General features: G+C 49.6%; 1 protein-coding gene across 1 annotated transcript in view; it reads left to right on the forward strand.

Moving 5' to 3' along the window:
• The window catches only part of LOC142592591 (astacin-like metalloprotease toxin 5), an 85,635-nt gene extending 73,209 nt beyond the window's left edge, over positions 1-12,426 (forward strand). Inside the window, exon 6 of the mRNA XM_075704124.1 lies at positions 9,285-12,426. Within this exon, the coding sequence (XP_075560239.1) occupies positions 9,285-9,511 (227 nt within the window). The 3' untranslated portion in view covers positions 9,512-12,426. The remainder of the gene's footprint in view (positions 1-9,284) is intronic.
• The last annotated feature ends 10,039 nt before the right edge of the window (positions 12,427-22,465 follow it).

Consider the following 22,465-nt stretch of genomic DNA (forward strand, 5'->3'; position numbering starts at 1 on the left):
GCCGACAGAGAACGCCCGAGCTTATGCGGGGGTGAAAGCTCTACTCGTGGGGTCCACTCGATACGAAGTCAACTCGTACTTGGCGACGCTGGATAACACGTGCAAGGCGATCGTGTGAAGCGTCGACCTCGACTTTGACAACAACCAGCTACGTAATGTGGTCGTCCAGCCAAGGAATCCCAAGGCCCTCGAAGTGAAACGCGTCAAGTACTTTACCACGATCGTCGTTCTTTTCGTCAGATTCAAGGTGCCGAACTACGTAATGTGCGGCGCCAGCATGCTTAGCTGTAGGCTCTGCAGACGCCAGACAGACGTTTGCTACGCCTGCGGGTGGGTGGGCACCGCGCCGACGTGTGCCCGGCCCCGGAGACAACGATTTGCAGGGGATGGGGACTCGCGTCCCCCGGGGAAGAGCATGAGTGCTCGCCCAAGTGTACCTATTGCAGAGGGCCTCATCTCACGGCGGAGAAGGCGTGCAAGCAACGCTTCCAAGTGCTGTACGTCGTCCGCCGCAGAAGGAGGCAGCGAAAGCGTGCCCAGAAAACACCTGCGCCGCAGGTGACGCCCAACTGCCAAGTACGTGATCCGAGCGTGCCCAAGGCGTCCTCGAAAAAGCGCTCCGCTACGCCAGCAGGCCGCCGCAGCCAGTCAAGACGACGCTCCCACTCCAGGGGACGCCCTCGCTCGAGGGTCAGGATCCAGGAGACCACCCAGGCAGATCGAGTCAAGCAGAAATCTCCAAAGGTAACGAAGGGTTTGCCGCCAGAGCACAGCAATCCTAGAGTCGTTCACTTAGAGCAGGAGAACGCGCAGCTCAGAGCCGCGTTGCAGCATCTCAGGGCCGAGTTCGAGTCCTTTCGTGAGCCATGTTCGTCCGCACCGCCCGCGCTGGCTCCCAGGGAGCTTCCCGCGGAGGGGCCGGCGCTGGTGCGGTCAGCCAAGAAGCGCACCCTCGCAGCCCCCAGTGAGGGAGAAGGGCACCTTCCAAAGCGAGATTAGGAACTCCATGAAGGAGGTTAGTGAGTCAGGACACAGCCTCCTAGGCTCGGTCATGAACTTAGTAGAAGCGATGGCTACTCTCACGAGCAGAGTCAACACCCTCTAAACTAGGGTCAGTCTCGGGGAGTCAACTCCCGGCTCCTTGGGCGCGGTTAGAAGTGGTCTACTCTCAGAGGCGGAGGGTTTCAACGGCCGTTGCCCATATACAAGGACAAGCAAAAGCTCCAAACATGGAGGGTCGTGATAACGGATTTCTAATCTGGCAGTGGAACTGCGCCGGTTCTTGTCGAAAAGGGCGGTCCTGCAGCAGTTCGTTCGTTCACGCGAACGTAAACCGCACGCCATTTTGTTACAGGAAACTCCAGGGAGGCAGTCTCGCTGCACGGTTACAGGTCTCATTCCGTTCTTTGGCGCGGGCAGGAGGGGCATTTGCGTCTTTGTGTCCAAGCGATGTTCTTTCGTCGCACACTCCATGCGCATGGACCACAGCAAGGTCGAGCATTCGCTAATCGAAATCCTTCCCAAAGCCTGGCTGAAATCCAACATCTTTGTTCTAAACATAGTTCTCCCAAGGACCAAAGACACCACTTCGCGTCCCTTGTGCCGGAGGCCGTGTGGCTGGCGGCGGGCTCTCCACTGGTGGTCGCGGGCGATTTCAACGCCCCGCAACGTCCCGCCCCACCCCACATCGGTGACCTCTAGCAAACGGCCGCCAATAACTCGCTCGTATACTGTTGACAGACCCGTCCTTCCCCACAAGAATGCGCACATCGATCACCAGAGATTCTACGCCCGATCTCACCTTCGTCAAGGGGGTCGGGACGACTTCATGGAGTAACCTGCACGAGAACTTGGGTAACGATGACTTCATGCTGGCCATCCCCTTCAAGGTGTTGAACAGCCCTCCCCCCCCCCCCCGCGAATTTAAGGTCATGGATTGGGGCCTGTTTCCCAAAATCATGGAAGGGCAAGACGGCGGATCACGCAGACTTTAAATGGTTGTCGCAATTAAAAAGGGACATCGAGTTCGTCCCCAAAACGGTCTACACGAACCTCAAGGTGGACAGGATGGACAGTCGTCTCGCCCACCTCCTCGAGGCCAAGGCTGATTTTCTGGGCAGGTGGAAGGGGCAACCGCTCAATCGTAGACTCCATAAGAGGATAGCTGAACTCAATTGCACCATTGAGGAACACTCGCGCGCTCGCTCAGCAACAGTGGGACGAGATTTGTAATTCGGTTGGCGGGCAAATGCGCACTGGAGGCAAGTGAAAGCTCCTGAAGCAACTCCTAGACGAATGGACCTTCAAGGCCAACCAAAGACTAGCTATGGATAGCTTTTTTCACGAAGCCAAACGGGAGGACTCGGCGGTGGAGGACATTATCCCGTCGTTGGCCAACAGATGTCTACCCACGGGCTCCTCGGGCGACGCTGATTACCCCTACTACCGGGGCCTCGAGAGGGAGGACCTGGACTCTCCTTTCTCTAAAAACAAGGTTAGGGAAGCCCTTTTTAACCTTAACGACCGTTCAGCTCCGGACCCGGATGGCATTTCCAACAGTCTATTTCCCAATCTCGAAGAAGAATCCATCGCCACGTTAACTGGTCAGATCAATCGAGTGTGGGACTCGGATGACGTCCCGGACATTTGGAAGCTCGCGTCGGTAGTTCTCTTTCCCAAGCCAGGTCATACCCCAGCCTAAAAGGCCTACCAATCTCACTCACTTCGTGCATGGGCGAGGTCGCGGAACATGTCATTCATAACCGGATATCTAGGTACATCGAGGAACGCAGACTCTGCCCTACAGCATGGTGGGATTTTGCCCGTCCCTGTCAACTCAGGACGTCATGAAACTCATTAAACACCCCATCATCAATAGGAACACCCTAGACGTCAAGGGTATCCTAGCGCTGGATCTCGAAAAGGTCTTCGATAACATTTCACATGGGCACGTCCTCGATTTAGTTTTAGACATGGGCCTAAGGTTTAAGTTCCACGGGTTCGTCAGTTAGTTTCTTCGGGGAAGGCGCGCCATTGTCAAGGTGGGCGAGGTAAAGTCTGATCCCTTTGAGCTTGGGGCGAGGAGCACCCAGGGTCGGTCACCTCGCCGTTTCTCTTCAACGTCGCCATGCGCGGCCTCAACGCGCGCCTCTCCGAGGTGGACAGCGTTAATCACGCTCTTTACGCCGACGACATCACGGTGTGGTGCGACGGCGGCAGAGAAGGCAGAGTCGAGGAATCACTACAGGCGGCGCTGAGCTGCACGGAGGAATTCTTGGCGGGCGCGGGGCTCCCGCTCTCCCCGTCGAAGTCCGAACTTCTTTTGTATCGACCGACAAGGAGGGAGCGCATCCCTAAAGGGCAGGTCCCTCTCGGAAATGTCGACGTCTCGATTCATTCCCAGGGTAGAGGTCATCCGCATACTCCGTATGCTGATGGAGGCAAACGATAGTAACGGACAAACGATCGCTTGTATCGCCACCAAAAAGGACAACATGTTCAGGCTTATCACTAGGGTCTCCATCAGTCGCGGAGAGCTGGGGGAGGACAACCTCCTTAGCTTGAAGCGCTGATGCGCAAGAGCATCAAAAAATTGGCTGGGGCTTAGCTAAGGTTAAGCCTGGATATCTCGAACCGACAAGGCTCGGTGATGCTTATTTAGATTATGGATATGCTTACGGTTTTACTTATGGATATACTTATCGTTTAAGTTGTGGATATGCTTGCGGTTTCACTTATGGATATGCTTTGGTTAGCTTATGGTTATGCTATACGTGTGGCTTGTGTAGTTATGCAAATTGCTTATCAATGATATATACCATAAGTTATGCAGAATTATTAGACTGCTTTATTCATCATTGTTGGACACATTGTCTTGCGTTTTCTGTACAGCCATAAACAGCTCTCTGTGTCGGTAGTACCACTCTCTTCTCCTTCCATGTTGAATGTGCACGCCTATTCTCTGGCAAGCAGTTACATAGTCGGCCTCCGCGATAAACACGCGCTTGCGGCGAACGTCAAGCGATAACGCATAGCGCGCAGCAGTGGCCACCTCTGCCGACTCCGAACACGCCTACGGAGCCAATTCCGATATACGCCGGCTCGCGCGAAGCGCGGTGTTGACTAGCGTAGTGAAGCTTTTCGGTTCAAAAGGTGATCGGCATCCCCATGGACACCAGCGCGGAAAAGCCCATGCAGCTGGGAGTCGACAACACCCTCGAGGAGGTTGTCGAGGCACACAAGACGGCCAAGGTTGTCAGGCTCTCTTCCTCGCCTACGGTGAGGCGGATTCTCGAGGTGCTGGACTGGAACCCCACTGCCGTCAGGGAAATGCGGTGCGTGCTCGACGTGGGGACGCAAGAGACTGTCACGGTCTCGTCGTTCCCGCGCAACGTGCACCCGCAACACAACGTAGGCGGACGCCGGGCCAGGGCGGCCGCACTTCTCGCATCCGTCGCCGGCGATCCACGGTCGGTCGTGTTCACGATGCCCAATATGGTTCGTCCGACCGGTTCGTGGGGGCCATGGTGGATCACAGGGGCAACCGCCTTAACGCCGCATCAGTGCGGAGCTCGTCCCCGACACTGGCCGAACCGGTCGCGGTGGGCTTCGCCCTCCAGTATGGGAGCAGACCGCAGGTCCACACGGATTCTCGGTCGGCGGTCTGGGCCTTCGCCACGGGTTCGGTCTCGAAAGAGGCGGCCGCCCTTCTTTACGGCAGGCGCATCGCTCCCTGTGTCATCACTTGGTTCCCGGCCCACATGGGGCCTCGGGTCTCCCGAGTCGTTCTCAAAGGCAATGACGTGGCCCACGCCCGTGAGCGCGAACTCGCCCACCGCGCCGGGGAAACGCCGCTCGCAAGCGCGGACACGGACGTGGACGCAGGGCTTCACGAGGACTCTCTCCACGCGTTCAACGAGATTACAAAGAACCATCACCTAGGCAGGAAGGTCTACCCCTCGCTCCACGCCAAGCTCACCAGGCCTCAGTCTTCCACCCTTCGCATGCTGCAGACCGGGTCCTATACCGTCCTGCCCAGGATCAGCAGGTACACGCACTCGTTCGAGCCCGATTGTCCGGATTGCGGAGATCCCTTCTACACTTTAGAACGCATGATCTGGTAGTGTCCCCTATTACGGGACCATGATCATCTCACCACGGAAGGAGAGTGGGAGAAGGCACTGAAGAGCTCCAACCTCTCCGCACAGCTACGGGCCGCCCAGAGGGTCCGCGGCGCGGCGGTCAGGAGCGGCCTGTCCGTCCCGACGTGGGAGCGGCGCGCAGCGGCTCCTCCCTCGTAAGGGGGTTTCGGAGTCGCTCCACACGACCTAAATAAAGTTCATTGTCTGCCTGTCTGCGCTTGCAAGCTGGCTGCCATGAGTGTTCGGCGGAAGGCCGTCACGTCATGGAGTGTTCGTTCTGGGACGTCTTCTCGTGACAGTTGCCGATACTTTTCCGCTCTGAAGCGTCAAATGTCTGCACGCCATTTACACTGCAGTCCCTGGTTGTTTTTGTAAAATAGCACAACTCGGTCAACTTATCTCATTCACCAGCAACTGCACCGTCACACAAGCGGATCATTACCTTCCACTCAAGGTCCGTGAAGTGTGCCACGTACTACCTGGTCGTTGGCACATTATCTACAGCGCACTTCAGCAATCGTGTTCTGTGAACATCACAGTCAGTCAAATCCGTATATATTTAGGATATCCAGATTTGCGTAATAGGACTTCTTCCAGCATTGCTTCCTCTACCTGCGGCGGCTTCGTAGGACAACTTTTCTGATGCTATTACCGCAATCCCTTTGAGCGCTGCTGCCTTCCGGTACCTCATTCATTCTCGGTCGACGTCGCGGCAGTGAAACTTCTTGCCTTGTTTCGCTTTCGTCTTTGGCTTGTTGCTCTCTCTTGGCTTTGCGAGGGTTTCACGGTGTCCACTCATTTACCCGCTTTCTTTTCACATCGGCATGTGCGTTCTCGTGTAGCATGGGTCCATGTTTTCTGCTGCTTTGGTGACCATCTTCTAGATGCCTTGAGCACAATTTCCGCTCGTAGCTTATGTCAAGCAATTGAACCTGAATCTTCCTTGGAACGTTCTTTTTTTTTCGTGCTCGGTGCCATAAACTTGAAAACTGTTTGATACTTCTTTGGTTGAGGTTGCAGGTACCTATATTCATTTAATATTGTGCACTTCGTCTTCCAGAGCCTCCTCATTTTCTTTTTTTTAGCTTCCCTTTCCTTCCATCGTGAGACATAGTTAACGGAAAATTCACCGGAATGTCTTGCTCCTCAATGACATCAGAACTGCGAACATCTCAAGGCAGACACCGCCAGTCGGAGCTCAATGCGCAATAAAAAAAGTATTTTCTTGCAAACGTCTTCGAATCGGTCTTTTCCGACTGCATTGGCCTGAGTAAAGTCGCAGCCCATCTGATTGCGCGCTTTTATGGACTAGTCGCCCTATCTAAAACATTTGTTCTGATTTACGTAGCAATACTGCTTCCTATAACTTCAGTGTTGTTTTGAGGCCTTCTTTATAAATGGTCAATCATGGCCTAAAGATTTGCTTCTGCTAGACAGATTTCAAATTCGAAGTCTTCGCATGTGTAGACGTCACTTACTATTTTATCTATTTCTATTATGTTACGTATTTGTCAATCTACGCTTTTCAAGTTCTGCGTTTTTTATTCTAGAAGTGAGCGGCAATGTACCTTTCCGGCACATTGCCGCGTATCCAAGAGATCATCCCTTTTGTTCGTCATCTCTGGAATATCCAAGCGCATGACATTCTGCGTAACTTGCAGAAGCTTTATGCCCCCCGTCTTCAAGTTGTTCCATTCTCTGATCTCATGCAAGGCAAGAGCTACGGGCATTCTGCATACTTCTCTGGTGTACTGTCTAGTGTTGCTAGTAGCTCACGCATTCGATGATTTTGCTCATACGACATTGGTATCTCCTCCAAGGACAAGGTGACTCAGGTTGTGAGAACTCAACGTCCCGGCTTCGCGAACATAGGTGGAATAATGCATCGTCACGGCATGACAACGGCGGCATAGTCACGATTGAATAACGATCGCTTGATTACGATGGAATGACGAAGCAATGACAGCGTCTGTGGGAATATACGCCCAGACAAGATTGTCTCAATAAATATGTCGCGGGTTCCATGCCGTCCAGTACCGGATAAGTTTAGCATTTTTGTTGTTGTCATTGAAAAGCTACATATAACAAGTGGCACATACCCAGTAGCACATACATGTTACCCAAAAGGGCGTGAAAAGGTTCGTTGAATAGTAGATAATAACTGCCGAGACGAGACACCCGCGTTGGCGTCAAACTAGTACATTGAACTGTAGCACATACCCGTGGCACATACCCAATAGCACGTACCTAGTGACCAAAGTTGGTATGGTATGGTATGGTATGGTATGAAGAACTTTATTTAGGTCCTGAGGGATCAGTCTGTTGGTGTCCAAGAAGTTCATTGAAGAGTGGCACATTATTAGTGGTTCTTACCCAGTTACCCAAGTTGGTCCGACGGCTGGTTTCGAAGCGCGTTCCCTCAGCACATCAGTCCGATGCTCTACCTATTACACGGTGGACTACCGAGCGATCTATGTAAGAGGAAGAACGATTAGGGACTCAGAAATATAAGCGCAAACATAGCCCTCTATGCATGAAGTTCCCAAAAAATAACAATTGCATTCATATTGACAAATCTCCTTACAGCGAATTTCTAAAGCTGAAAATAGGCGGCCGTTGTTCTACGCTTGGTAGAACTAAAGCCCCTTAAACTTCGTAAAGTAGTACCACGCTTTGAAGAATGCCGCCTCTTCCTCGCGCGCTCAGGCCGAGGCCGACGCCGCGTCGCTATTGGCCTAATAGCATCATGTGGACCCTCGCGGCGTGCAGCAGTGCTATTTTTGCTCGAAAAGCATCTACGGAATGGCAAGGAGCGCATGTTGGCGCGGTTGCTATGTTCGAGCAGTGTAGGCGGCGCCACGGTCTAGGAGTGAGTGTGAAAGAGAGGAGAAACGATGAGGGGTGAAGGCGGAGGAGAGTGTCACTACTTTACAAAGTTTAAGGGGTTTTAGATAGAACAAGTGGTGGTACGAGATGTGCGTGGCGAAGACAGTTCTGTACGTGCTGAAGTGGCTCACTGGCGATGGCGCCGCACGTCTAAGCTCGAGGTCGCGGGGCCGACTCGCGGACGCGGCGGCTGCATATCGGTTAGAGCGAAATGCAAGTCTGCTCCTGTACTTAGATTTAGGTGCGCGTTAAAGCATGCACTAAGTGTGCCTGAAATATACTGTAGCCCGCAGCTACCTCGTCCCACGGGACCTCTCCGGCAGTTCCGCGACAATAACCACGCCGTACCACCCTGCACCCGTCAAAACAAGCGACGAAACAAACATGCAAATAAAACGCCAGAGCAGGTTCCTGTGACGTCGCGAATTATGTCGAACTGAGACTCCGACTAACCAAATGTTTGTTCCTGAAGGACCCTCCGTGGTTGCGCAGTGGCTATGGTGTTGGGCTGCTGAGCACGAGGTCACGGGATCGAATCCCCCTATAATTCAATTAATTTTCAGTTAATTTGTTCCTGAAGAGCGCATTTAGTTTGAAGATTCAAGCACTAGTCTAATTGCTTGCGTATTTATATTATTTATATGAAAGAACAAGTTCGCCTACACATTGAGAAAATTCTGAGATTACGTAGTGACGTAATTGATACCATGATCTCAAGTGCTCCGCGCAAAATAAATAAAAAGAACAAGCAAAAAAACTGCGTGTGGCGAGCGGACATTTTGACCGACCGAATCGCCTGCTTACCATGGTTTATCAAGGATACTGCGCATGTTTTAAGAATTGTCTTTTTTTCACTTGCCTGTCTCCCAGTATGAAGTTGCGTAAGAAGGGCGAAAGGGGAACGGAGAACACAACAACAAATCTAGACGAAGTCCGAAAATTCGTGTTTTGTCATGTAGCTAAACATTAGCACTGAGCTTCACAGCTTACTGCTAATGATGACCAGACGAGCGCTCGGTTTGCTATCCCGCATGAGAGAAAGGGGCCGTTGATAAGGCTTGTAGAGGGGCTGGTTCGTCTTAGTAATATAACTGGGCTTCACAGCTTACTGCTAATGATGATGCCTTATCAACTGCCCCTTTCTCTCATGCGGGATAGCAAACCGAGCGCTCGTTTGGTCCGTAACCGGATTTTATTGGATTTTTCTGTTCAAATAGTTCCTTATGCGATTGAATTCACGTGCTATCTTGGGTGCAGGTACACAGAAGCAGTTTGAAAAGTTGGAGTCTTGGCAGAACCGTCTGCTGACGCCGTTCGATGTAAATTCGGTCATGTTATATGGCTCATATGCATTCGCCAAGGCGCCAGATCTCGTCACCATGTTGGCCAAGGATGGAGGCTACCTGACGGAGGTCTACGATAAACCAGGAATGAGCGCCGATGACGTCGTTCGCGTCAAGAAACTCTACAAGTGTCCGAATTGATGTGTTTCTTTGGGGGAAGGTGGTAGGTCAGGGGGGATGGCTAAGAGGGAGGGGGGAATGAAGGGAACGCGTTGGCGTTGCGTGGAATTTAAATTGCGAGAAAAATTAATAACCTGTCTGCAATATTGACTTTCAGCAATTTTAACCCCCAGCAATATACATAATGTATCACCCGCATTTTTTTAGACACACTGTATTTTGCGGTGTGATTCGCACCTCTGCATACGACGCACCTACAAACAAAAGAAGAAAAAGAAGAGAGAAAGCCATGTACATAGACTTAGGTGCACGTTAAGAAACCCAGTTGGTTCAAATTATGGCGGATTGCCTCATAATCAGATTGTTGTTTTGGCCCGTAATACCCCAAAATTAAATTTTAATTTTCAGCCCCAAAAATAGCCGTATTAAGGACCTGAGTTGATGTACAAGACGCAATTTTGTATAAGACGCACGTCTTATCGAAAGGCACACATTGTATAACGCGATATTAACGCGTTCGCTGCACGTATCTTTGTCGCGAGGTGCCGTACTTACTCGATTATGACGCGCTCAGCTCTAACACTCCACTGAATGCGCGAGGTTTAGCCAACCCCCTCCCCCCCCCCCCCGAGAAGAAAAAGATCTAGCACCATTTTCCGTATGCACAAAATGAACTCGTTTTAGTCACGTGAAGTGAACGTTATCTGGGCTCTCACCGCGCTTCCTCTGTTAGGAGTGCCGACTCCCCTCCTCCCTGTAGCCACAGGGATGCTTCCGCTACTCGCAACGAGGTTATGAAATTCTTCTACACTCTAAAAACAGAGTTCCGTTCACTCTCTTCGGTGGAGTATCTGCTTGTTCCATATTTCACTCTCTTTACGAGAGTAGATCGACCCTCTTTGAGAGAGTAGAATAACTCCTCGTGACAGAGTTGTATTACTCCACCGCAAGAGAGTGCTAGTACTCTTCCGCAGAGTGCTAATACTCTCCCTACAAGGGTAAGTACTCGCCCAGACCGAGTACTTCTACTCCTCCAAGCCGAATGCTTCTACTCCCCCAAACAGAGTGCTTGTACTCCTTCAGAACAGAGTGCTAGTACTCTTCCCAAAAGTGTGAGAGCACGATGCAGAGCCATGGTAACGTTAGGCGGGATTCGAAATACTTACATGTGAGGAATACTTGATTCCTTCATAAGCAGCTCCTGCACTAATGCTTTAATTGGATGTAATCTGTAGTCGCCGAGTTGCTCAAATTAAACATTTTCTCTCTTAAAAGGTCAAAATCTTTGTTGATCAGTCACAAGACAAAGTGAGTAATGATTTGAGAAGCATACTAACACACACATAAAATCAGGTTACAAAGATGACCATGAATTTTCCCACACATATTGTAATAAACTTAACTATATTATCTAAGCTTTATTAAGTATTACAGTGTAGAAATATCTATTATTTTCAATTGGCTCCACCTTCTCAAAAATAAAGTATACAATGGAAAGTTAAACATACTATAAACGTGTGTAAACTCACAAAGTATTGACACTACGACCAAAGAAATTGGCGCCACATTACCGGCCAGCAAACGCATTTCTGGCACAAAACGCATGCACTCATATGGCAGAAGTTACCAGGTAAGCTGCAAAGCATGGGGCTGGTAATGCAGATAAATTGTGCAAGAAAGCTTTATTGTGTGTCATATTCTAAGACAGCAGCTGATTTGATAATGTCCTGTACAGCATGTGGAGGTTCCCGACTCAGAGGACAGTGCATTTAGAAATATGTTGTATATTTTCATGTGAGGCCGCAGGTCTCGCTAGCTTTGCTTATATTTCACATAAAGCTATTCATGTATAGTCTGCCCCCCCCCCCCCCCCCCATTATTTCTAAGTGCGTCTTGTCGAGGTTTTGCAGCAATAACCTGCCCGGTCTCAAAGCGGTACAGAGGCGTATCATATTTACTATTAGGTTGACCTCCTTACGAAAGTACTTTCCTAGTGCTGTTGGGATTGATTCATTACACTTTCTCACAAATAAATAAAATTAAATTTACAATATTATCTAGTGTGTAGCAACGCGGGATCGAATCCCGGCCACGGGGGCCGCATTTCGATGGGGGCGAAATTCGAAAACACCCGTGTACTTAGATTTAGGTGCACGTTAAAGAACCCCAGATGGTCGAAATTTCCGGAGTCCTCCACTAAGGCGTGCCTCATAATGAGAAAGTGGTTTTGGCACGTAAAACCCCATAATTTAATTTTTTTAATTAGTGTGTAGCAAATGAGTATAAAACTGCAAGGAGCGTCGACATTAAAATCTTGCAAATCAAATTTCTTGTCATATATGGTAGCTTTTCATTCCCATTACCATACGAATGCTATACTTCTGAGGAGCAGCTTGCATAATTATATGATCAATTATTGTGACTAGTTGAAAATGCAATCTAACTAAAGTATAGCATGGCATCAGATGTGAACAAAATATCAGATGTGATAATCATGATGCATCAAAGGCGCGATAAGCATAAGTACTGGCAGGGAAGTGCACAAAAAAGATGAACTAAGAAGCAAATCATAAATTGGGAAAGGCACCCTCCTGTTTCACACATACATGCCATGCGCGTGGATTTTGCATGCAGCTATGCATACACTTGCACAATGAACCAACTACCTGAAACCGAACTTTTTTTTCCCTACTGAAATGATTAAAATGCGCTAAAGAAAACTTTATCGCGCTTCACAGAATCGTATTGTCTCAAAACAAGTACATATGTGTCTCGGAAGAATAATACATCGCCTCACTGTGCACTCTATGTTAAGTCCAGAAATTTACCATGTGAAAAATGCTCTATTTTATTTTGCCTTATGAAAATTATGTCTGCAGAAGCCGTCAAACTAAGGGGCTCTTGCTTGATTAAAACTTTATGTTCACATCCGCCAATTGATGAACAAGCGTTCCACTCAGATGCTCTCAGTTCTTTGCATTGAACACATCTCTACTTCCACTAGCATACTTGGTTGGCAAGTAGATTGAGTCACCCTAATCAAAAGATCAAATACCTTCCAGAAGCTATCATATGACTATTTCACAGCAGAAACCACAATTTCACATTTTAAAAATAATTTTCAATTGCAAGTGACTTTGTGGCTTCTGAGACGTAAGGTGCGAACCACGGTGTACACACTTAAAGGCCTTAATTGCTCCCTGCTTTCGCTTCTGGAGGCACGAGCGATTCTTATGAACTGGTTTCGTGAGCATGCACGTAAACGATAATGACTTCTTAAACGTGGGATACTCTGCCCCCAATGCTTCCGCTTTCTGGAACCTAAGAGGAAGCTATACTTCTAAAATTAGGTGTAATAAAAAGAAAGAAGGGAAGACATGAAAATCGGTCTGCTTCATGTCAGCATTTAAAATACAGAATGACAGTGGTTTGTATTTGCACCCTTACATTTACGTGCTCTTTAGTTATGTAAACACCTAACCAAGCATGAGCTGTTGCTTTTTATAGTGAACACAGGTACCGTGTTCATTGCAAGTATGTATTATGTCACTAAGCAAATATGCAATTTCATTGTACTACAATTTTTTTATCACATGGATATGTCAGTTGAGAGGCAAGACAAAAAGCAGTCACTTTTCACAAAACTAATCATCTTTTTTTAAACACATTTCTAATTTTTCAATGACACTTGCTCCTATGTGTTTCTCTCCAGAGAGCATACTTAATTTTGACTTTCCCATCAGAGACATTACATAAACATACCATGTTAAGATGGCTGCCTAGAGCATGCGAGAATTTTCATCTTGGTGTGCCATACTGTATTTTGAAAGTTTTCTTTACATTTAGTCGAAAGGTACACCTGATGTACCCACATTCTAGTTTTCTCGCCCAAAATGCATGGCAAGTATTTTGGTTCTTTGGCGTGCGGTCCTCTGCACTATGTGGAGTCGCTCTGGGCTGGCTCTTTGGCCTCTTTGTGACCTTGAGGCTGCCTTGCGTTACATAAAGCAGGGGAAGCAGGTGCCTGAAAAATATCGTGTGCGAAAGTCAACACGAAGACATGGTGTAAAACAACATCAAAACAGTAAAGAAATAGGGTCACGGGCACTAAAAGGAAGTTTTAGCGTTTAGTCTTCCTACTAAAACGCATGCGAAACATCTAAATGACTGCAACACTCAACTGCTCAACTAACTTCAATTTTTAGATATAAAGAAAAAAAGAAATAACCGGCAGTTCATCCTCGTTCAGCACCAATGTTACAATACTCCTACAAATCAATATAATATTGGTCATTGTTAGATGTCATAAGTCTGTCATTTGTCGGGTGTGTCGCACACACCACTTGTGACACATCCTAAGCTCATGCCCAGCGTGCCCCCTGTACCCTTTCTGGTTGTGCCACAGCACAAGCCATAATTTGAACATCATATCTGCAAACATGATGCTCAGTAGGGATGAAAATATGGTCCTCCATTTTAATGGATATGACTTGATGCGCTTTGAGAATGGGCCACAAGGCTTGTTATGGCAAGCTTACCCACATTTCAATATTAACAGGAAACCGTTCACTCCAGCCTGCATCTAAGCTTACTAAAAGGCATGAACTTATTTTCACTTATGAGGCGCGCAATGGAGTTCATTTCTGGCAGACGCGACTACTGGTGCAGTCTGAAATCTAGCGTTTTAGATTCTTAAAGGCATGTAAAAGTTGCAGTTAGACCGCAGTTATTAGTTTATTAGACCAACGCTTTGTTTTGTGTACGACAGACGGCTGGTAACACGGAATTAAAGTAACGTTTTATTTTAATATTTTATTTCTGCACTAAAAATAATAAAGTGATAAACACATGTTGATCTGCCATGCACTAGCAAAGAGGACACATTACGCATATAACCCCCAGAGGAAGGGTGATTTACCTGTCCATATGACATAACTCTGAAGCGCCAACTCATATTAGCAAATGCACATGCATGTCCAAAACAATAAGCGTGCGCAAAACGCCCCTGCAATTGCAATTCCACACAGCAGCAGTTATATTCGAAGCCGATGCGTAACTCGCTGCTTGACAATTCACCGAGTTCGTAAACATAAGCGCCCATTCGAATTCGCATTATGCTCGAAAACAGCAGCAGCAGACATAAAACCAGACATATAATCACACCGTTTCAGTACATGCGCAAAAACAGTTGTCCTAGGGCTAAACCCCATGAGGCCGATTTGGTGCGCGACGGCTTCGAGCGACAGCTTCGAGCGACAAAACTGGTCGTCGCTTGAATAGATCGCTCGGTTGTGGAAATCTAGAATTCGTCGCTCGTCTTCCGGAAGCGCTATGAGCGACTAGCCAATAGCGCGAAGCCGGAACTGGATGTATATCACTCGAATACTACCGATTGCCGCACGGTACGAGCAAACTATTGAATTTTTATACGTGCAATAATAAGAACCTACTGCAAGACCTTCAGAAATATTTTTTGCTGCTTTTTACACTAAAATACATCAACTTAAACTACTAAAGCACGCATCACGCTCGTTTCGACGCGTGCTTGCAGCCTTCATACCGGCAACACCGGGGAGACGCCGCTTGAAATCGCCGCACGCATGGAGTCTGACTTTTAGGCGACGAGCGAACGCGGCAGCCATCTTCATCGCATCCCTCGTCGCGCACAAGATCGCTTATTTGCGGTTTATACTTTAGTGTGCATAAAACATGAATTCCTCATGCGTTTTCAGTAAGTCCAGGATAACGCGCCCAACTGACCGCTTGCAACAGGCAGCTGAATGCCTGTGGCAAAGTTTCAAACTAGCACTGGCGCTGCACGTAACTTCAGCAGTCGCAGATTACCGATGGGCGAAAGACACCGTAAAGCGCGCGGCTTATCTATGGGCGTCTTGCGCTGGAGTTTCAGTTATAGTGGCGACGACAAACGTTATCTGGGTTGTACCAGCTTGGGTAATATTGAGCCGTGGCTGCGGCGAAGCACGTTTCTAGCCCGAGTTTTGCATCGATGCGGACTTTTTCGTTAAGTAGCTCGTGTGGCAGAAAAGCCGGTGTCGTCGGCGTTGGCCGTGAGCGAAAAATAACGGAAGGCAATTCATACATGAAAACAACTTGCAAGATGGGCTGGGCGGGAATCGAACCAGGGTCTCCGGAGTGTGAGACGGAGACGCTACCACTCAGCCTTGAGTTTTCTTTTACTATTACCGGCTTGGCAAAAGAAAGTACAATGTTGATATTGCATGGCCATAAAAACAACTAGTCAATGCCGGACCAGTGTGGTGTGATAAGAACGATGTAGCCTAGTCACTTTGTCAAAAGCACTCATCCAATCAGGAGGATCAAGCTGTGCACAGAAAAATTCGCGTATATATAGCACACTTTCAATGAAGTATTCATGTGCTGGGGCCTGAACAATGCGCTCATTTCTAATATCCATACGTCGATACTTCAAAGCGGGACAAAAGCGCCTCTAGTGAATGCAGTGTTGCCTTAGAAACGCGCTGTAGAAAGTTATACTGCGGTGAATATCGGTAATTATGAGCATGTAAACTACAGAAGTCGCACTTAAACGCGTAGCGAAGTACGTTTCCGCTACATTTCTTCTGCGCTTGGCGCGCAAGCACAGCCACCTTGCGGCAAACATAAGAACACCCCTCCTCGCAATGTACAGCGCTGCCCCGAACGCTGGCGCGCCACTCGCCCGCTTCTCCCCTTCGTCTCATTTGAGCGCGCATTGGGGCCGTGCGGCGACCGGTGCAAGGATGCCCCAGTACCCTTGCGTTTAATAAGTTTTCTCGCTTACTCCCCTTTCAGCTTCCAGCGTGCGTCACTCGAACCCTCGTGTTTGGGCGACGCGGCTCCTCTTCCGCTCACAGCGCGATTCCTAGGTGCAGCGTCCGATGCGAGACGCCTCTGACGTGATCGCTGCGGCGTAGCGCGTCGGGTGGGAAAGCGTCCCCTGCGATGTGTGCCGTGCTGCTCGCGAGGAGTCATGCGTCTGCGTGGTGCTCCCAAGCGAGATAGAGGGCGATGCCATCGAGGCGTCAGCCCCATGATCGCGTCCGCCTTCATGGCGCGTCGCAGCCCGGCTGTCCGTGCCGATCACGACGTTTTGCTCGCGTAGATCGTTTTTCCCTCCAAGACACCGAGTTCTTTGGTTCGCTCCGCTTGCGCAGGCGCACGTTTCGTCTTCGTGTGACTCAAGAGCATGCCGAGCGAATGAGTGGGTGGTGCGAACGGGGTGCGATAATGCTACCGCGTTCCACTCTTGAAGGCGAGACTTAAGCGTCCCCCAATTTCTTTCTGCCCTGTTGCGAGTGCGAAAGCGCTCGTCACTTCTCACAGACCACGGTGCGAGCTAGCCGCAGCCTATAGTTTAACAAAAACGCAATCTCCGTGTGCCGTGGGACGTAATGCTGGAAGCAGAAGGAATTGGCGACGCCGTTCAGCAGAGACCTAGCTCAGCCTCGAAAAAACGTCACCGCCGTTACTGCTGCGTCGTGGGCTGCCATGAACAAGAAGGCCTGAATCGCAACATCAGATTCTACAGTTTTCCTTCAAGGCCTGCGCTGGGTAAGCGCAGGCCATGAAGCGTAGGCCTTCCTTCGCACTAGGTAAGCGAAACTTCGCATCATGCTGACTGCTTTGCCTGTCTTGAAGCTTGCTTGATTATCTGCGTTGCTCAAATTCGCTCTTTTGCACCTACAGCCCTGACGGCAACACAACACAGAAAGTAGCAAAAATGAGAGACACAGTATATAATCTACAGGTGAAATCCAACATCTCACTTCAGATAATCAATAGTAAATGGCAGACCGACATAGCAGCAGGCATGGCTGGTGATTCACTATTCGAGACCCGGCCACAGTGACAATTAACGATTCCACCGGTGCGAAGTTGTTAAGGGAGAAGGTGTGTGCAAATGACTACAAATGGTCGGGCTGATTCGGTGACAATTCATTACCCCACTAGGAGCAGCACAGGTTAGAGAGTTAAACGTGCTCATCTTTGACCTCAAGCCACCGCAGCAATACAGCACATCGATGCTCTAGCGCTGTCATTAAAAGCTACATCAAGCGAGCAGCGCACGAGCTCACGCTGCAGCGCGATTCGCACGTACGTTACTGCGACCTCGTATGCATTGCATCAGTTATTTTCATCAGTTGCTAAAGGGACAGATGGCCGCTACTACACCGCCGACATAACTACTTGTCTAGCGGCATGCAATCAACAAAGATTGCAGCAGGTCCGCCGTTCCGCGACGTGTCGAAAGACCGCTGCCGTCGCGGCGCGTACCGTCGTGCGCTCGAGCAGTTCCGTACACATGACGTCTGCTTATCGCTGCTGTGAATTCATTTATAGCAAGCATTTCCTCGCGTTCGTGCGCCGGAATCTAACAGCGTGCGAATCTTACCTGAAGTTCAACTTCGTATATGCGACTCGTGTCACTTGAGATTAACACCGCGCGAAAAGTTCGCCGCTTATTTCTTGAACGGCGTACACGTATTCGGCGTTGCATAATTTCTTGCCTTCACGCAGCGTGCCACACCTGAAAAAAATCTTCGGCGCCCGCTATTCGCAGCAAGCCGTGGTACAACGCAACCGAAAGTGGTGGGTCCATATTGTAAACGTGCTTCCCGAAGCAGACAACCGACCTTTGTTCCATCTGGTTCAGGACAGAAGGCGCTTTTTAGCACCATTTTCGCAGCGCCCCCTGGGCAAAGCAGGAGCCCCATAACGAAAGCATGCCACCAGCGAAATGACGCCATCTCTAATGTGACTCCTTATCTCAACTGGTCTCATTTCATTTGTTTTCAAATGCGACACAGTAGAATTCCAAATTGAATAAATTCAAACACACAAAACACATGCTAAGCACGCTCCGCATAGACTCGGAATCATGGGCGCTGGTGAACAAACCATTTTATGCGTCCTCTCGCCTCGAGTCTTATTGAACATACCATGGTTCTAGCAGCGTTTGCGATTTTCAAATCCCTTACGGATAGCGGCAAGTGATAAAATCACATGCAGTTTTCCTGACGACTGGCTTTTTTGACTGACGTCGAGAGACGCAGCGCACTTGCCTAGCCCGTCGTCAATCGTGTCTAAGCGCCGCGACGACTTCCCGGCGATAGCATGTTACATACGCAGAATGTTCACCTAAGTTAGAGTTCACTTACCGTGGAGGATTTATTGTTATATCCAACGAATGACGAACGACTGTCGTGTTTTCGCGCGACGCGAGATGGCTGACGCACGACCTCCCCGTAGAATGAACAACCAACTTAGAGAAGGGAAACTGTACATTCCGCAGTGGTTCGAAAATGAGCAGCGGCAGCGCGTGGAACTTAGTTAGGTGAATGCCAGATGACGCTGTTCAATCCGGAAGCGGAAGCGCACTTTTTTTTTAGAGCAAAATTCAATATGGCTGCTTTTTGCCGGTCGTGTACGCTGGTACGCGCCGTACTTGCCCTGCCGGCTATGCGGCATGCCTCAATGCCTTGGCTGCCGCGTAGCTGGTGCGTTCTCATTGCCAGGAGACCAAGGAGCCTCTACTGATGCCAATACAAACAAGCCACAAGTGAGTGAACAGAACGTGCGACTTTATTGGCAGAAGACAAGCAGTGTACATTCTCGTGCAATAGCAGAAATACATTTGGATGTCGAGATACGCTGGAATCATTGACGCGAGCTCGTAAACCGCTCACCGTCGTCGTCGCACATGGCGGTCGGGTAACGAGTGACAACCAGCGGCGCAAGCAGATTGGGCAGAGTGTCCCACCTCTTCGCAGCGGCAGTCGCCGTTAAAGGTGAGCAATTAACTTCCATTGCGAAGCAATCGGGTGATGCAGGCATCTGCTGCCGCAGCCAGCACAGCAACATGGACTACCGGGCATTGTAGCGTTAACTCCTTTCCAACCTGCACGTTTCTTTTCTTTCGGGGGCCGCTAATGTGTGGCTCACACTTGGTGGCCCACTTTGTCTCAATATGGACAAGTCGCTTTCGTGGGCATCGCCCTCATCGGCTACTTTTTCGGGCTTTCCAACCATGTTGCTATCAATTTCATACGCATCAGACTATGTAAGCACGTGTGCTGGTCTCCGCTCATGCCTAATCGCGGCCGAGAAAGGCCAGAGGCACAATATGCCCATGGCTGCAGCAGGAAATGGCGAACGGGGAGCACGAATAACGGTGCGTGTAAATTGGGAGTCTATGTCGCTGTGCAGGCTGCCGCAGCAAATGCCCAATACGAGAGACTGCTTCCCAATGCAACTGACCAGGCCACCACATCCGAGAAGCATAACCAAGTGAGATAACGGCGAAATTAAACAGCAATGAATCACCACATAAGGTTCAGACAATACATTATACATTGGCTATGAACCATATGACAACAGTGAGCACTCACATACACGGGTCTATTAGGGTACATTCAGCCGCCTACCTACAGGCGTAGTGCTTGCCTTCATCGCACGTGGTGGTCAGGTTAACGAGCGACAACCAGCAACGGAAACAGATTGGAAAGAGTATGCCACCTGTTTGCAGCGACAGTCGCCGTTAAAATGCGTAACTTGCATTGCGAAGCAATCGGGTGACGCAGGCATCTGCTGCCGCTGCCTACACAGCGACATGGACTACCCCGCATTTTAGCCTTTCACTCCTTTCCAACCTGCACGTTTCTTTTTTTTCGGGGGCCATTAATGTGTGACTCGCACTTGGTGCCCCACTTTGTCTCAGTACGGACAAATCGGTTCCGTGGGCATCACCTTCGACAGCCACTTTTGCCGGCGTTTTCACCCATGTGGCTATCAACTTCATATAGTTCGAACCATGTAAGCACAAATGCTGGTCTCCGTTCTGAGCAAATCATGGCCGAGGTAGGCCACAGGCACAATTTGCCCATGGCTGCAGCAGGAAAGAATGAACGGGGAGTACCAGTTACAGTGCGTGTATACTGAGAGTCTATGTTGCTGTGCGGACTGCAGGAGCAGATGCTTACCTCGAGAGACTGCTTACCAACGCAACTGACCAGGCCCCCAGAACCGAGAAACATAGCACAGCGACCACAACCAAGTGGAACAGAAAAGCCAGGTTCTGCAATCAATCACTTCAGTGTAGCTTGTGCAAAGACTCGGGCTATCGAGAAAGAAGAGCAATCGTTAACGAGACTAGGAATACGGAAAATGAGAAAGCTTGCATTCAAGAGAGAAGACACTCTGCTCTGCAAGCATTGAAGGATAAAGACATCAAGAAAAGCACAATGGTGCATAGCACACGATGCGTAGATTAATGCAAGGCACATGCTGATGCTGCATCAGCTATTTCATCAGAGGAATTGTGCATGAGAACATACACTAGAAGATACTGCTACAGATATGGTATGCTACCAGACAGTGACTGGTATTAAGTATCAGCGAAGAATCGGTTGACCTTTATGTTTGGATGAGGATGAATGATCTCTAACGAGAATGGGCAGCGAAAAATCTTGCATTTATAGAAAAAAAATTGCACTTGGCACAAATGGAAATGACATGGCCAGGAAGCTGATTAAGGGCAAACTGACGGAACTCTTTTGGCCAGCGTCCTCGGTGCTTGGTCAAAAGTTGCAGGTGCATCTGAACACAAAGAACTTCTAGAAAATCCTTTCTGAGTTACCTGGATGACTCGGCCAAATCTCTGTGCTGGTGGAATGGTGGCTGAAGCTCTTTTTCAATCTTGACACAGTCCTCTGCAACTTGATATCCAAATTCTTCTGTGCGCTTCTTTGTTCATTGTGTAAAATCCTTGCAAATTTGGCTCCAGCCCCTGCCTGTTGGTGTAGATGGGAGCTCCTGTGATGATGTGCTTGGCATAGACTCTGTTGGGGCAGAACAGTGACACATGAGATACAGCACAGATTAGCAAAACTCATGCATTGTTTTATGCGTTGCATATTGCAATCACTCAGTTCAGCCCTTGGGCGCGGCCGGGCAGCCACCATTGACCTTTATTCTTTTAAGTTTGTGGGGATGCGTGACTCTCACGCCTCCCCTGAGATCTAGTTTTCCCGCACGGCGCGTCTCCTGTGATCCGGCTTCGGCGCGTGGCCTGCGTGATGCCCGCGGCGGTTGAGTGGTACAAGCGCGGTGCGAGAGATGGCGTGAGCGTCGCGCCGCTGCGGGGTTACTCGGGCGTCGGGAGACAAGGCGCTCGGCTGTTGGGTTCGAGACAGGAAGCGGGACGGCCGTGCCGCACGTGCAGCGACCCTCTTGCCCGGCGGTCGGCGCGCGGCGGGGACGTATCCCGCGTGCGCGCCGACCCATGCTTCTGCGAGACCGCCTCGCGTGGCCGCTCTCGAACGCGCCACGATTCGCGTGACCATACACGCGAACGACCAGGCCTTGGGATCCAGCATGGGGCGAACATATTCGCTCGCTTCCGGTCGCGGTGAGTCAGACTTCTAGATTCGTCGCGCGCCCATCGGCATGTTTTGTGGATAGCAACTCGGCTAGCAGGGACTGATCTATGAAAGGTGCAATAAATGGCCTTGTGATTGTTTGCACTACTGTGTTGCCGTTCCTTTGTCCCAAGAGTACGGGTGTGAGAGACCCCACATCTGGCTGCCCAACGTGGGACTCTTGGGGCATCGGACGATAGTTTTAACAGCTCTGCTTCGTTCGAGACCTTTGTTTGAACCGAAGCGTAGGCCTAGCGCGAATTTTGATCGCTAGCGTCGGCGGCGTGCTTTCTTGAGCGAGGTGATGGTGGCTGTAGTGTGTTTGAACATGTCAACATGCTAAGCCTTTTCGCAAGTGTTTTTTTTTTAATGGCATTCGTCGGTACGAGAGCCACGTGGTCTGCATCCTGGGAGAGCGAGGCTGAGCGCCCGCAGAGCAGTGGCAAGCCTGAAGCGAGTGAGTACGGAAGCCTCGTGGGTGATCCGAATTTCTTATGTAAATAGCTTCTTCTATCTCTTTGACTCGGATGAAGTCGCG

This window comes from Dermacentor variabilis, chromosome 9, assembly GCF_050947875.1.
Source record: "Dermacentor variabilis isolate Ectoservices chromosome 9, ASM5094787v1, whole genome shotgun sequence".
In the NCBI taxonomy this organism is placed as follows: Eukaryota; Metazoa; Arthropoda; class Arachnida; order Ixodida; family Ixodidae; genus Dermacentor; species Dermacentor variabilis.